The sequence below is a fragment of the Copidosoma floridanum genome, unplaced genomic scaffold (assembly GCF_036245765.1).
Source record: "Copidosoma floridanum isolate Cflo_tuat_1 unplaced genomic scaffold, Cflo_Japanese_pri ptg000011l, whole genome shotgun sequence".
NCBI lineage: Eukaryota > Metazoa > Arthropoda > Insecta > Hymenoptera > Encyrtidae > Copidosoma > Copidosoma floridanum.
In genome coordinates, this window is record NW_028321888.1 from 9,422,205 (window position 1) to 9,436,706 (window position 14,502).

Genomic DNA, 14,502 nt, shown 5'->3' on the forward strand with positions numbered 1-14,502 from the left:
AGGTTTATATTAGAAATCACAAGCCACCGAATTGTTGGTGTGTCTGACTTTTAATATTTAACGTCAATGTGATGTTTTGAAAAATACGAGGACGATTCTCTAGTAACGAAAAAAAACCAAAATCGATCTTCGATATTAACCACAAGTTAAAAATGAGTAATAAAACACCTGTACATGATGCGTGACGTATACTAATGGAAGTTTTAAAAAAACGTTCTTGTGATTTGTTAGTATATATCAGTGCCCTCCGGTGAATTTGGAAATTCAAAGTGATCAGTGATCCGTTGGGGGCGAAATGTAAGAAAATAAATAAATACAAGTAAAGTGTATTTAAATTTTCCTGCGTTGATTTATTGATGTGCAACGTTTCGCTGACAATATGCGTCAGCCTCATCAGGCTACAAAATTAAAATTAAAAACACACAATGAGTGATCTGGAAGGCTCAAACACAAAAATACAATAAATTTTTTTTGTAAATTGTTACCGCAGGTACGCGAAAATTCGTAAGTTTGGTTGACTTACTCGTCACCTGTCGTGCTGTCGACTGACAATAAATTACAACCACAAGCCAGCGCTTATATAGGCGGAGCCGCAAAGGTAGACGGTAAAGGGCGATGAACTCGATAGGGACATTTAAACTTTCGTAGTAAAGGAAGGTATGCTCTATTAAAGGAAAGCACATCCTCCTTTCTATTGATGTTGTGTTTGTCGAGTTTTATATAAAGCATTTCGGAAATAATTCTTTTTTTATAATTGGATTCTTTGTCAAGGATTTTAAAGTTATTCCAATCGAATTCATGGTCAAAATTGATTTGGTGTGCACAAACAACGGAATCGGAGTTTTTACTTTTCATATGTTCACTGATGCGGACCTCCGCCGCTCGCTTTGTTTCACCCACATATGACGCAGGACAATTTTTACAATAAAACTTATATACTACATTTGTCTGTTTATGTTTATTCGTTGTATCTTTTCCTAAGTGGACGATATGCTTCAGTTTATTGTTAATAAGAGGGTAAGTGTGAATATTGTAGGGTTTTAACATGGTTGAAATTTTTTCAAAATTATTGTCAATATATGGTATGCCAATTTTGCAGAGAGGGTAGGTGTTTGTAGTGCTTCTGTTATGATTACTATATTTGTGTCTTTTTAATCTGACCTTTATGTTTTTATTAATAAAGTTAAAAGGGTAATTGTTTTTTATCAACAGGTTTTTCACCCTAGCAATATTCACACCGTGAAAACGTGTACTGGCAAGTAAGATCGCCCTATCAACCAAATTAAAAACAATATTTCTCTTATAGCTAACTGGATGACCAGAAAAATAATTTAAGATTCGTCCGGAAGAAGTAGGTTTTTCAAACCAGTCAAAATTAAAATAATTAGAATTTCTTATTATCGTCAAGTCTAAAAAGTTGAGTTTCTTGTCAATCTCCATTTCATATGTAAATTGTAGTTTGGGATGATATGAATTAAAAATAATTAAGATTTGGTCAATATGGTCAACATTAATAAAAAGTAATACATCATCCACGTAACGAAAATAAAAAGATGGAATAATATTATAGTTATTTTTTAAGATGGAGAGACAATCATTTTCCAGGTCGTCCATTACAAGGTCAGCAAACAAAGGTGAAATAGGAGAACCCATTGGCGTGCCGAAAATTTGTTGATAAAAAATGTTGTCAAAAGTAAAAAAAGTATTATTGAACAAAAATTCTGTACATTGTCGAATTTTCTCAACCGGGATTCGACATTTATTCATTATGGTCACAATACGTCGATCGATGCTCCGTAGTACCAACTCTAGAGGAATATTAGTAAATAGGGAGCTGACATCTAAAGACATTAGTCTATAATTAGTAGTGGGTTTTATATTTTTTAGTTTGTTTTACTTTTTTTTACTTTTGACAACATTTTTTATCAACAAATTTTCGGCACGCCAATGGGTTCTCCTATTTCACCTTTGTTTGCTGACCTTGTAATGGACGACCTGGAAAATGATTGTCTCTCCATCTTAAAAAATAACTATAATATTATTCCATCTTTTTATTTTCGTTACGTGGATGATGTATTACTTTTTATTAATGTTGACCATATTGACCAAATCTTAATTATTTTTAATTCATATCATCCCAAACTACAATTTACATATGAAATGGAGATTGACAAGAAACTCAACTTTTTAGACTTGACGATAATAAGAAATTCTAATTATTTTAATTTTGACTGGTTTGAAAAACCTACTTCTTCCGGACGAATCTTAAATTATTTTTCTGGTCATCCAGTTAGCTATAAGAGAAATATTGTTTTTAATTTGGTTGATAGGGCGATCTTACTTGCCAGTACACGTTTTCACGGTGTGAATATTGCTAGGGTGAAAAACCTGTTGATAAAAAACAATTACCCTTTTAACTTTATTAATAAAAACATAAAGGTCAGATTAAAAAGACACAAATATAGTAATCATAACAGAAGCACTACAAACACCTACCCTCTCTGCAAAATTGGCATACCATATATTGACAATAATTTTGAAAAAATTTCAACCATGTTAAAACCCTACAATATTCACACTTACCCTCTTATTAACAATAAACTGAAGCATATCGTCCACTTAGGAAAAGATACAACGAATAAACATAAACAGACAAATGTAGTATATAAGTTTTATTGTAAAAATTGTCCTGCGTCATATGTGGGTGAAACAAAGCGAGCGGCGGAGGTCCGCATCAGTGAACATATGAAAAGTAAAAACTCCGATTCCGTTGTTTGTGCACACCAAATCAATTTTGACCATGAATTCGATTGGAATAACTTTAAAATCCTTGACAAAGAATCCAATTATAAAAAAAGAATTATTTCCGAAATGCTTTATATAAAACTCGACAAACACAACATCAATAGAAAGGAGGATGTGCTTTCCTTTAATAGAGCATACCTTCCTTTACTACGAAAGTTTAAATGTCCCTATCGAGTTCATCGCCCTTTACCGTCTACCTTTGCGGCTCCGCCTATATAAGCGCTGGCTTGTGGTTGTAATTTATTGTCAGTCGACAGCACGACAGGTGACGAGTAAGTCAACCAAACTTACGAATTTTCGCGTACCTGCGGTAACAATTTACAAAAAAAATTTATTGTATTTTTGTGTTTGAGCCTTCCAGATCACTCATTGTGTGTTTTTAATTTTAATTTTGTAGCCTGATGAGGCTGACGGATATTGTCAGCGAAATGTTGCGCATCAATAAATCAACGCAGGAAAATTTAAATACACTTTACTTGTATTTATTTATTTTCTTACATTTCGCCCCCAACGGATCACTGATAACTTTGAATTTCCAAAACGTTCTTGTGTTACGATTACCACCTTTATTAAACTTTTTTGAGATAAAATTTGATGGTGTGTAATGTTATTATTTACACAATGTGAGCATTAGATTGAATAAATGTACATTTATTTATTTATTTTCATTTAATTTTTTTTTTTTTTTTTTTGGAGGAACTGCTGTTATCTATAATTTTGTTATTTGCCCTTATAATACAATTCGATAGAAAATATAAAAAATACATGACCACAAACCAATAGACGGAAAGAACTAAAATGCTGTAGGATTATGTACTTGTCATGAATTGTTAAATATGCTTCTTAAAAAGTATCACCATCAATTTACATAACAATTAACTTGTATTTCATTTCTACAAAATTATTAATGAGGTATACAATATTGATCAAATCAAAATTTTCATGTTATTGTAGTTGTAATAACAAATTTAACAATTTTGAAGGTCACGAGTATGCTTAATCCGATGAATTCTTAGCAGTATTACAGTTTTTTTAATTTAACTGCAGTATTTTTATAAAGAACAAGCAAATATAACAATTGTTACTGTAGCCTTTTTTCAGAGTACTAGTTTTCTTTTTGTTTTTTTTGCCGATAAAGATAACACTCTCATAATTTTTAAATTGAATTGTATGTCTAAGAAGTACAGGTTGTAGATAATCTTATACACACAAAAGCTGATTGAATATCTTTGTTTGCAAATTTTTTACAAGATGTCATTCAAATCTGAAAGAGTTCACTAAAAAAAATCATGGAGTAAATATTTTGATTTGAAAGATTCTTTCAAAATCGTAAATAATTATATAAAAAACATCAAATCAAATTTTCAATACTCAATCATGTTAATTAATAAACTTTTACTATTCTTTTACTCGTACCCATTTAAATTCTATGAAAAGGGTGTGTTTTTTCAATAAGTCAGAAATGTAAATTGATTTCTTTCACAAGTCTTGTACAAGTTAAAAGTGATTTTTTTAAAGTAAAAAATATGATTACTTAAGCAGCAGACACATTTTTATACGCGATCAAGAAAACTTTCAAGGTAGTTGATGCCAAAGTTTGCTGAAAGTAATATTACTCTCATGTAGCCGTACTTTGAGACATTACAATTGAGTTAATGTACGTCTATCGAAAATGCATCTCTACCAAAGACCACATTTCTCGTTGTCAGAACAGTTTCAAGATTTTGTAAATAAATTTGATAGCAAAGAACATTCGTAACTACTATGCTGAGGAGGCTTTTGGTCAAGTTGACGAATTTCACGAGATTCTCCTTCATTTCAGAACTCACGCGTACGAGTATGAGTGATCCAATGTTAACTATTTATACGCAGATCTTCCAAGAGTAATTATTGAAAGTATGAAAATGGAGTAACGTCGTAGAAGCCTTTGTCTTGCAAAAAAAATTTTTGTTTAACAGCAAAAATAAAGAGACGATTGTATTTTTAAATTTTCCGCTCTATACGCTGATATTTATATTTTTACTATAGCTCTTACCGTTACTGAGATATGAGCAAAATAAAATTTTAAATGCGATTTTAACGTTGATCCACCACTCAAGAAAATTTTTATTTATTTTTATCGTAATCAGCAGGTCAAATTACATAAAATATCAAAAACGCCTTCTTCTCCAACAACTTTCTAATTCAGAAGTTTCTCGGTTGGACTAGACTACGAGAGTAGGCGTTTACTGTGTAGAGTACATACGTGCTGATTGTATATAACATATATATATATATATATATATATATATATATATATATATATATATATATATATATATATATATATATATATATATATATATATATATATATATATATATATATATATATATATATATATATATATATATATATATATATATATATATATATATATTGTAAGTAATATATTGCGTTTTTTTCTCTTTTCTTTTTTACAGTCACTGATTTACAGTAAATCTAAAATTGGTGATTTGTGTGCTATTGAATATACTTTACTGACCAGATTGACAATTATAATGGTTTTCATATATATTTCTGTAAATCAGACTGTTCAAAAAATCATTGAGTTCATCTATGAATCATTACTAAAGTATTCTGTTAGAGGTGCTGCAGTACTTAGTTAAAATTATCATACAATTCCTATTATTCTTGCTGGAGATTTCAACATAAATTTTGCATCAAACGATTCATTGCCATTAATTGATTTTCTACGAGACGAATTCGAATGAAACATGGTTAATAATCGTAATCAAGCCACAACTAGATATAGGACCACTACAGATGATGTTCTTTCCCGATATATTGAAAAAATAGAATCAAAATTATTTATTTTATATTTTAGTTACCATAGACCGATTGTTTTTTTTATGGAATTCTCACAGGAAAACTCAACACAAAATGAAATAATTTAATGTTAATTTTTATATTATTTTATATGTATAAATCTTTTGAAATTTCGACATTTGTAATGTTTTTCTATTTGTGTACTTGAAAATATTTTTCGAACTGTAGTTATGACACCGTGACTAAATATAACATGAATTAAATAAATACAAGTGATCTACTTATCAAATTTTTTTTTTCGTACATACAAAAATTCAATTTTAAAATTTGTAAAAAGTGTACATAACACCATACGATTTCTATTACACCGAGTTCAATAACTTACTAGTTGGAAGTTTCACTTCTGCTGGGGGTCCCGAGACCCACTCCTTTTTTTCCTTCACAGCTGTTATAGGTTTGCCCAACGCAGACCTTGGAGAGGATCAGTGATTCCTGGTTAAATGCTTAGAGTCGAGAGGGTAGTATAGGAATCGCTTCCGGAAATGGTAATAAAAATGTAGTTGTTGGCAAGGTAGTTTACACTTAGGTGGATCCTAAAAAGAACCGATGAAATTGATGGTTAAGTAGGGAACGTAAATACTTATAATGGCCCTAAAAAGTGCAAGTGGTAAAACTTCCAGGCTATTCTATATTATTATTCCTGATGATGAAGAGCTGGCTACGGGTTGCTTGATTCTTACCCTGGGAGTCTCGATGTACGGAGACTGTGATGGAGGGAGGTACGCCGGTGACCAAAGAATATCTCGTCTCGGATCGTTCCCCGGATAACCAACCGCTCATCGTTAGACGGGAAGATGCGGGTAAGCGCGTTAGGGACGCGACGACGAAGAAGGTAGCCGTTGCTGATGAGTTGGAGCAGATTGTGCTCTGGCTAGATATGTCTCCTGGTATTGTGGCAGAGACGGCATCGGTTGGAATTAATTTTTTTTTTTTTGATCGCACTCGTCGAGATTTAGGGTAAATGGACACCTAGGTCCCTTCCCCCTTAGAGAAGAGTGTCGTCCGGAACCAGGATACCCAGCTGCAAGACTATTATCAGCATTCTCTATACAGCTTCTTGAATTGCCGAAGCTCGACTGCATCACTATCGAGACGCTCCGGCGTATTATAACCACACTTATTTAATTATGTTGCAGGTAGCTTCGATTTTATGTCGACGCCACCTAGCGGATCTTACTGAACTAAAGTGAAAAGCTGCCGTATTTTTGCAAAACTTTGAGCTCATTTATTGCTATTGTCATTAAATTTTTTAAGATGAAAACTATACTAAAACCATCTAGGAAGTATCATGAATCAGTGTGCAAAATTTTAACAAAATCGGTTCAGTAGTTTTCGTGGTTAGTTATTACAATGGTTTTAGCGCTTTTGCTTTATATATTAGTAAGATGCTGAAATAATAATGGATATTCATACTTTTGACATTAAAATTTGTAATATTTTGATCTTTGAAATTGACTTACATCAACATTTAAAGTTTGCAATATTTCTGCGATTAAAATTATTTTTTGAATGTCCTCTACCGGTACTGAAAAATAATTATTTTCCATTTACGTATGAATGACAAATTTTACATTAATACTTAAATAAAATTGACCTACTTTTTGTTAGCAGATGACACTTGCATGGCAGCTTTTCATTTTCTACTGCGGAATCTGTACTTGATAGAATTTTTCTTGTTTAAGATTTTTGTGTTTTTCTTTGACTGTTAGAACAAGTGAAAGTATAAAGGTCATAATAGGTACTCTCATTAAAGCGTATTTAATCTAACTTAAGATGTATTTAAATATTACTTTGATCCAATTTGTTCCCATTTACAGCTTGTGTTATCGTCATTGTTGCTCAATCTCTCGTCACTTCCAAAAATAGCCTTTTCTCTTTCATCAATGTCGCTGTCTTCATCACTTGGGCCTAGGTTACCATTATTATTTTCTCTTTCATCTGTATCGCTGTCCTGCGATGACTCAAACACGGCTATTTTATTCAAAATTTTCTCATTCTCTGCTTTATCTACTATCTTTCCAATCTTTTTTTTTCTCTTATTTGCTTCTTCATAACTTTTTTTCTTTCCAACAGTACTGATGTATTTATCAATTTGTCGTGTGGAGACAAAACTTCTCCATCAACAGTAACAGCACATGAATCAAGCAATTCCTTGTCACCTTAAAAAAAATCGTTAAAGTATTAGTTATGCCGCCTGAGCTATTATTAAGTCTGAGAGACTATTCAACAGCACCAGTCACATAGCGCGTGTGTACGGTAAATTCTGCTGTAGGGTGCAGTAAATATCCAAAAGTCTTAAAAAACGCGAAGAGGTTAGATATAAATTTTTTTATATTATAGTGCTATACGTCCGGCTCCTAATAAGGGCGCTACTCTGGACACTGAGCACTTGGGCAAGGGGAAGGGAAGAGGGATGAGAGGCCTACTAGTAAAGGGAGGGGAGTGGGGGTGAATAGGCAATTTTGCTGCGAGAAAGTCGCCCATCCCCTTCACGAAGAGCACTGCGTAGTGAAATAGCACACGTAAAAATCACAGAGGTACTTGCTCGACGTTTCGCACTGGCCGGAAATCGAATCATGGTCTCGCGTTGTCGACCCACAGCCTAGCCGACTGAGCCACCGTGCGCTCAGTTAGATATACATTCATGTATCTTTTTTTTTTTTTTTTTAAGTAGAGTACATTTCTTTTAGTCAGACGTAAAAAGTAATTAGAGGTTAACGACATGTTATTCAATTTTTTCAAATGTAGGTTAAAAACTATGATATGCCGACGATGAATGAAACGAATATGATACATTTATTTGAACGTGAAACTTAAGCCGTGCGTACGCAAACGTATGCAACCGATAAATGCGATTAACTCCAATCGATCGAGAAAAAAGGGTTATATTTTGTAGGCTCATTACTAATCGGGGTAATTTATCCTTTGACATCTAATACGCACAGAATTTCAATTATTCGCATACGCATCAAACTGCACTTTCATGAATTCGTACAAACTTGCTACGTTAAAGCTACTTATACTGTTTAACTCCTTGATACTCGAACTTACCTTTTTTTTTAACACCTCGCAAGCATACCACGAATTTCCCCATTTTGAATTGAGTGTATTACGGAGAAATTTGCTACGTACTGTAGAGAAACAGATCATCGAAAAATCAAGAAAGCACAGGATTTGGAGATATGAGTCGTAAACGTCCACTAAATGAATATTCCAGAAGCAGACTGTACAGAATCTTAAAACGCATGGATTTATTGGAGAAGATTACTGAAAGCAGTTCTGATACATCCGATGGTACTACTAATTTACAAATAAGTATTTTATTGCTCAAAATCTTATTACGCCATTTTCTCATTTTCATAAAAAAAACAATATAAAGAGTGGTTAGCGTGCTAGCTTCGTAGTCGGAGAAACTCTTGAGGAGTCATGGATTCAAATCCCGGCGAAAAATATCGTGATTTGTTATAATTAAAATTATTTAAAAAAAAATTTTTTTTTTTAATTACTCATCTAATTTTTAAGATAAAAAATGTATTTTCTGGTAATTTCTGGATCTCCAAGGGACCCTTTTCAAGGAAAAGCCAATATTATCGGTAAAGTCACTATGAGTTTTAAAAAGTTTGGTACATCAAGTTAGATGGTTTATTGGAAAAGATCCTTCCATTAAACTTAATAATGGCTGAGCTACGGTTGAGACGATCGCAGCGCCCTGTAAGGAGGGTAGTTATAAAAAAAATTAAGAAGGATAACAGAGATTAGGGATGTAGGATACGTAAAATTCTACAAACGCGTATACTATATAGAAATAAAATTTTTTCTAATCATAATTGTAAACTGAAGTTAGATAAAATTGTACATGAGCGCTATGATCAACGAGGCTATTTCTGAGTCAAAGGAACTGTTGACTAGAAAAAAATATGATGATTTTTTTTTATTACTAGATGAGTCTGAATCATCTGCAAGTAGTGATGAAAGTACCTCGGAAAGTACTACATGCTGTGGGAGAGATCGAGTGATGAGGACTGTAATGTTTCTGAAGGAGACGAAAGGAGAAAGGCCAACACAAAATGATGGATATGATTGAACACAGACTTTATTATAGCACTCAGATTACAATTAACGAAAGACGGCGGAACACACTTGAGATGTTCTCACGTGAGGCACTTAACGCGGTCTAACCTGTGACGCCTCGTTACATCGATAGATGACTGCTGAGCAGTTCGACCTAACTACTACATATATGTCGACAGGTGGCGCTCGCATTACGTACACGACGCTATTACATATCGCACAATCCTCCCTCACTAGTCTTGAATTACCGTAAAACAAACCGATTACAATAATTATAAATTAAGGCGCTGAGGCGCTTTTCGAACGCGCGTGGAGCGTCGCAGTTCCTCAACGGCCAGCTTTACAATTTTAGCAGCAGTGTCAACTTGTCTAGCCGTTTGTATGGACGACGCGACATTAGCACAATTATTTTCGAATGCCGGTTGTTTGTAAATAGTAGCATTAGCTTCCTGTGCTTCGTTTTCCATGTTTGGGTTAATACTATCTGTGTCGCTCGTGGTCGCAGGCATTACATTATCATGACAGTGGTGTGGAAAAGGTAACTGAATTTTTTCTTCGCATGTTCTTATTTGGTCAACGTGCCTTTTCCACAGCTTATTATTATCAGCGCGGACATTATAAGTGACGGGGCCTAACTTATCTATAACTTGTGCCTTCCGCCACTGTTTAATACTAAAATCCTTTGCCATTATTGTATCGCCTATATTAAATTGCATATTTCTATTTCCATTAAAGTACAACTTTTGTTTTTCTTGATTTTTAATAACATTTTTTCGCACTGATGCATCAATAGCACTTAATCTAGTTCTAAGTTTGCGCCCTAATTGCAATTCCGCCGGGGAGCAACCAGTCGTACAGTGCGGCGCAGAACGGTATACAAACAAATACCTTACTAACGCTTCGTGCCGAGTCATCTCTTTGGTCAACAACTTGAATTTGCTTTTAAAAGTTTTGACAGCGTTCTCTGCCGCACCGTTTGACGCAGGGTGATAAGGGGCCGTGTTAAAATGTTTGATATTGTTTTTCTTTAAGAATGCCTGGAATTCGGCGGACGTGAACGTCGGCCCATTATCACTTACAATGGCAATCGGTAGCCCCCATGTACTGATGTACTCTTTTAAGACTTTAATTGTAGAGGATGCCGTAATGTTATTCATTTCACGTATGTCTATCCACTTAGAGTACGCATCAGTTATAATCAAGTACATATGCCCGTCAATAGGTCCGCAAAAATCAACGTGTACTCTTTCATTCGGCGCCTCGGGCCACTTCCAAGTATGTAAGATCGAGCGTGGTGGGTTAGTACCATATTGCAAGCATAGTTCACACGATTTTGCCGTGTTTTTAATCATTTTATCTATTCCCGGCCACCATACAAAAGATCTGGCCTGAGCCTTCATTTTCACTATGCCCATATGGGCACTATATAACTCGCCCAACACGCTCTCGATCACAGTAGTCGGAATGACAATTCGATGGCCCCAGAAAATGCAGTCATTTTCAAGAGTTAGCTCTAATTGTCTATTTTTATATGGTTGTAGTTTTTCTTCAACATTTAACGGCCAGCCTTCTATTAAAAAATTTTGCACTTTAATCAAAACAGGATCTTTCAGGGTTTCTTGCCGAATTATATTAACATCAATCAAATTAGATTCTTCTGAAACAAAATTTAAAAAGCTGTAATCTTTACGTTCTGCATTATTAGGATCAGCCTTGAAATTATCAATCAACATTCGCGACAACGCGTCAGCTGGCCCGTTTTCCGTACCCTTAATGTGTCGAATTTCGAAATCATACCCTGATAAAATAACGGCCCAGCGTTGAACCCGACTCGCTGCCATTTGTGGTATACCTTTCTTTTTCCCGAAGATATACGTCAGTGGTTTATGGTCCGTTTCAAGGATAAACGGTCGGCCATAAACGTATTGGTGAAATGCTTTTACACCTAACACTAAGGCTAAGGCTTCTCTATCCAATTGAGAGTAATTTTTTTCGGCGCTGTTTAGTACCCTTGAGGCAAAAGCCACAGGTTTAATTTTGCCTGATGGACAGATGTGGGATAGTACGGCACCGAGGCCTTTAGGCGAGGCATCACACGTGATTTTAATCGGTACATCCGAGTCGTAGTGTACTAACACTTCATGAGACGTTAATTTTAATTTTGCCTCTTCAAATGCCTTTTCGCGCTCAGTTGGCCACTGCCATTCTACATCTTTTTTTAACAATTCATACAGGGGACTCATTATTTGAGCATAATTTTTAATAAATCTACTATAATAATTACATGCCCCTAGGAACGATTGCAACTCTTTGATGTTAGTCGGGGTTTTCATATTAATAATCGCATCTATTTTACTTTGAGCCACATGTAAGCCGTGTTCATCTAATTCATATCCCAAAAACTGAATACATTTTTATGCAATTTTACACTTATTCGGTTTCACGGTAAACCCTTTTTGCTCAAAACGCTTTAAAACTTCAAATAGACGCTCATCATGCTCTTCTCGCGATTTTCCCGATATCAGGACGTCATCAAAATACGTTTCCACCCCGGGGATTCCGTTTACTATTTTTTCCATCTCTCTTTGGAAAAGTCCCGATGCCGATGCTATGCCACAACTCAGTCTATTATACTTGTATAAGCCCTTGTGTGTAGTTATGGTTGTTAAGTTTTTTGACTCTTCGTCTAGCTCGATTTGTTGGTAAGCATGTGCTAAATCTAATTTCGAAAATAATTTTCCACCTTCAAGGTTTGCCAACAAATCAGCTACACGAGGATTAGGGTGTCTGTCCACGATTAAATTCGGGTTTAATGAGATTTTGTAATCTCCGCACAGTCTAATTTGCCCATTTGTTTTTAGAACAGGTACGACTGGCGTGGCCCATTCGCTGCTTTTTACCGGTTCAATTATTTTATCCTTTTCTAACCTCGCTATCTCTTGTTCTAATTTACTGCGTAGCGAGAATGGCACGGCTCTTACTTTACAAAAAACAGGATTCGTATCTGGCTTTACATGCAAAGAAAATTTTCCGCCCGTATATAATCCAATTTTATCCGAAAATACACCACTAAATTTACTAATCAACACCTTACTGGGGCTATCTTCATTTTTTAATGAATTAATACACATCTCGCCCGTGATCGAATTTACATGGGTTATGTTTAATGGGCGTAACCACTCTCGTCCCATTATGGGCGTCTCAGTATTACCAGGTAATACAAAAAGCTTTAGCTTCAACTCTTTATCCACGTGTTTGACTTGTACGCGTAATACTTCTAACGGTGTCAAACGTTTCTCATGGTACGTTTTGAAAACTCGCGGAGTCTTAAGTAATTTAACACGATACAAGTTGGCTTTTTCACGGTATACTTTTTCAGAAATCGCGGTAATAGGTGAGCCAGTGTCGATCTCGAAAAATAACGGCTCATTTTCAACACTCACTTGAAAACGGAACGGAAGGCTGTCGCATGCTTTTTTTCCATCAGTGCTTTGTAACGCAAAAATCGAATCGACCGCTTGACCTAACGGCTCCTCTTCTACGAAATTATGCTTCTCGGTAGTGCGACCGCCACGCGGCTTAACTTGCTGTTGCGCACTCACGCTCGAACCGGCACTTGTTTTGTTTCGACACACTACCTGCAAATGCCCGACTTTGCCATACGCGTTGCACTTAAAATCCTTATAACGACACTCACTTTTTTGGTGGTTCGACTTACCGCAGCAGAAACATTTTTTCACATCTCCTTTATTCTCTTGCTTATTTTTCTTACCGGCACCTTTTTTCTTGTCCGTCATGAAATTTAGCGCGTTCGCTGTTGCTGTGGTGCCTCCTTGCATTCTTGCTGCATCTCGCCCAGCCGATTCCAGCGACAACGCAATTTCAAAAGCCCTTTGGTAGGTCAGTTCTTTTTCTCCGAGTAGCCTCTTCTTCGTAGCTTCGCTCGAGATTCCCCAGACGAACTGATCACGCAGGTTCGTCTCAAGCCCGTTGCCAAATTCACAAAACGTTGAAACTTTCTTAAGACGCGCGACGTATGCTTTGACGTCATCTTCTGGACTCTGCCTGCACTCTTTAAATCTATACCTCTCCATAATTACTGATGTAGCAGGTTGTAAGTGATTACTCATAATCTCTGCTAGTTCTTTGAACCTCATCGTCGCGGGTTTTTGCGGTGAACACAAATCACGCAGCAGCCCATACGCGTCTTTTCCCATCGAAGTCAGGAACAATGACACGTACTTTTCCCCTGGTACTTCGTTGGTAACACAATATTGTTCGAACCTCTCAAACCACAGCGACCAATTTTCACTCATTGAAAACTCCGTTAAGGTGCGTATAGTACCTCTAATCACGGTGCTCGTGCCGCTTTGCTTATCGCCGGTCATATTCAATAACTGCTTCGCCGCTTCTAACTGTCTCCTCTCCTCTTCTATCCTCTTTTGCATTTCCTCATTTTCTGCCTCCTTTCGTAACATATCATCAATAAACTGTTTCCATTCTTCCGGTGACAGCTTTTCTATCGGCCTTCCTTTATACATTTTCCTTTCAATCTTCACACTTTTACCACTCTTTTATTCAATTTCTTGATATCACGCATTTTTTTCCGTTGTCCTCGTCGCCAATGTAATGTTTCTGAAGGAGACGAAAGGAGAAAGGCCAACACAAAATGATGGATATGATTGAACACAGACTTTATTATAGCACTCAGATTACAATTAACGAAAGACGGCGGAACACACTTGAGATGTTCTCACG

At 35.5% G+C, this 14,502-nt stretch overlaps 1 protein-coding gene across 1 annotated transcript; it reads right to left on the bottom strand.

Annotated features, from left to right (window-relative positions):
• Positions 1–12,158: 12,158 nt before the first annotated feature.
• LOC106643520 (uncharacterized) lies at positions 12,159–14,285 on the bottom strand. Its single transcript, XM_014358681.2, has one exon. It carries the CDS (start codon positions 14,283–14,285, stop codon positions 12,159–12,161), a length of 2,127 nt encoding a protein of 708 aa, XP_014214167.2.
• Between the last annotated feature and the right edge of the window lie 217 nt (positions 14,286–14,502).

Excerpts from the sequence above, each read along its gene's own strand:
- LOC106643520 (XM_014358681.2), bottom strand. The coding sequence starts at position 14,285 with ATGTATAAAGGAAGGCCGATAGAAAAGCTGTCACCGGAAGAATGGAAA.